Source organism: Eriocheir sinensis, chromosome 6, assembly GCF_024679095.1.
Source record: "Eriocheir sinensis breed Jianghai 21 chromosome 6, ASM2467909v1, whole genome shotgun sequence".
Lineage (NCBI taxonomy): Eukaryota > Metazoa > Arthropoda > Malacostraca > Decapoda > Varunidae > Eriocheir > Eriocheir sinensis.
Window position 1 is genome coordinate 26117077 of NC_066514.1, and position 2500 is coordinate 26119576.

Sequence of the window (2500 nt, forward strand, 5' to 3'; positions counted from 1 at the left end):
TTTTTTTACATCTCCGCCTAAAGCGCCGGTAGGCTTTCTTCAGGGGCCAGATGGTTCGCCCAAGCCCGTCATGGCGCAGGCAATTTTTATAGTGTCGCCAGTATATGCCTCACTCATGCTGCCCCCCGGAACTCATTCTTGATTCACTGGACGGTTTCTTCTAGAGTCCGGGTTGATGATGGTCTTCAGGACAGCATGTGGGTAGTCTTAGGCCACTCGGCGGTGACTGAAAAATCCCAGGTGGTAGCGTGGGGATTCGAACCGACGTTGTCCATGGCGTGGTGAATGTGAGCCCAGCACGCTAACCACTCAGCCACCGCCTACCCTGTGTTGCCTGTTCCCTAGCATGGCTGTCTCATATTCTTTTTTCTTTCTTGTCTCCATTTTTATTTACTTAACTTTTTGTCATTTTTATTTATATCTTAGTTTCGTGTGCAGAGAGGAAGTTCACCTTTTAATCAACGTCTTCTCCCTTTTCACTTCGTCTCCGTTACAATAAAAAGTAAAATGTGTAATCATGTGGTCAGTAAATATCTCTCAATCTGTGCTCGATAAATATACCCTTATCTGTGGTCAGCAAATCTCTCTCGGGTCAGGAAATATCTCTCTCAGTGGTCGGTAAATATTTCTCACTATATATGTGGGACTGGATATTTAATGTGCTATGTCTGTATGTGAAATGTGTTTCTAGACGATGGTGTTTTGTGTCGAAATGTATGTTGATGTGTTTCATGTGTGTTGCGGTTTACCAATAGAGAGAGTGGGTGTTGTTAGTGTGTTTCTTTAGGTGGTGCGGGGGGTTGTATTGCGGGGTGGTATAGTGTGTGTTGATATAAGTGTTTCGTGTTTGTTGTGTGTTGCAGGTTACTAGTGGACAGAGTGGGTGTTGATATTGTGTATTTCTATAGGGAAGGGTGTGTTGTGTTGCGTTGTGGGGTGTTGTCAGGTGTTGCTATTAGTGTTTCATATTTGTTTTTCTTCTTGTGTTTCAGGTCGAGACTACATCTGGGGCAGCGGGAAGGTCGGCAAGCAGTGTGATGGTGAGTGTTGCTTAGTGTTGCTCTCTCTCTCTCTCTCTCTCTCTCTCTCTCTCTCTCTCTCTCTCTCTCACCTGTCCGTACCTAGTTTAAGTCATTGCAGTATTACTAATTAAGACATAACCCCTCAGGTGTGTCCAGGTATTGCTTAATCAACTCCACGTCACTGTTCCCTAAGTAGTATGTTTGTTCTCTTCATTAACCTCTAAGTTGTTCTCCCTCTCTCCTTCAATGCATCAAGAAGCGAGCGAGGAAGGAGAGGAAGTTAAGGTATATCAGGGTCCTAAGTTGAGTCTAATTATATCATGTCTCTGTGTGCGGCTGTGTCAGTGTGTGTGTATATATTCGGCAGCAGTCCGTGTGTTTACTCTAGGATGTCGGTACACACACACTAACACATCCTCCGGCAGCGCGCATGCTCCAGCTGGGTCCACTTCCTCTACTCTGGTCATTGGTTTGTTTGCCCGTCCGTCCGTCCGTCCGTCTTTCCTTCCGCGTGTGTCCCCGGCGCTGGATCTTATCTCCGCCGCCCGCGTTGAGGTCACGTGTTCATATCGGAGCTGCGTTATCGGCAAGGCTCTCACGTGAAGGACTGCAAGGAAGGGGAAGAGAGGAGAGGTAGCAGAGAGCATGAGACAAGGAATCAACGTAAAAGACTGCAGAAGAGGAGAGCTTATGGCAGAAGAAATCGACATAGAAGAAGAGAAGGAGAAGAGAGAAGAGGTAGAAGATAACACAATAACACAAGCAATCGAAGTAGGAGAAGAAGAAGAGAGTAGAAGAGGTAGCAGAGGGCATATGGCACAAGGAGTCGAGTTATAAGACTGCAGAAGAGAAGGAGAAGGAAATAACAGAGAGTAGAAGGGAGAACATGATGACAGAAGGAGTTGACAAAGTAGAAGAACGATCAAGCCTTTAAGTATTTGTGATCCCGTTGCGAAGGCTCACAGACTAACAACACACCCACCCATGCCAGTGCTGCCGTAGAGGGAACAGATACGGTACATAAAACCCTTGTAACAGTAACAGGAAACAGCTTAAAAGGGGATGGTGTCAACATAGGGTGATCACAACGAGGGGAATGTAGGAAAGGAAGCGAGGAAGGTTAAATATACGAAGTGGTGAACGTGTAACGCTTGTGAACGTAAGGCGAGCTGTTGCAGGCTATTTTAAGTGTCATTTCCCAATCCCTTGACGGAGAGGAAAGAAGGAAAATAATAACAGGAGAAAAAAATAAACTTGAGAGAATTTTTTTGGGGGGGTTTGAAGGACATGTAACGAAGGGAAGTTGAAATAGCAAACTTGGCAGGAAAAGACGAAGAGAGAGAGAGAGAGAGAGAGAGAGAGAGAGAGGAGACTCTCTCTCTCTCTCTCTCTCTCTCTCTCTCTCTCTCTCTCTCTCTCTCTCTCTCTCTCTCCAAATTGATCGTCCGCCGTGAAGGTCGTTATCGAAGTCGTGAAAT

At 45.9% G+C, this 2500-nt stretch overlaps 1 protein-coding gene across 2 annotated transcripts in view; it reads left to right on the forward strand.

The window, feature by feature from the left end:
• LOC126990852 (phosphatidylinositol 3-kinase regulatory subunit alpha-like) overlaps positions 1-2500 on the forward strand; it is a 120853-nt gene that overhangs the window by 32491 nt on the left and 85862 nt on the right. For both annotated transcript variants that reach the window (XM_050849515.1, XM_050849516.1), the window contains exon 2: positions 993-1040. In XM_050849515.1, the coding sequence (XP_050705472.1) occupies positions 993-1040 (48 nt within the window). The remainder of the gene's footprint in view (positions 1-992; positions 1041-2500) is intronic.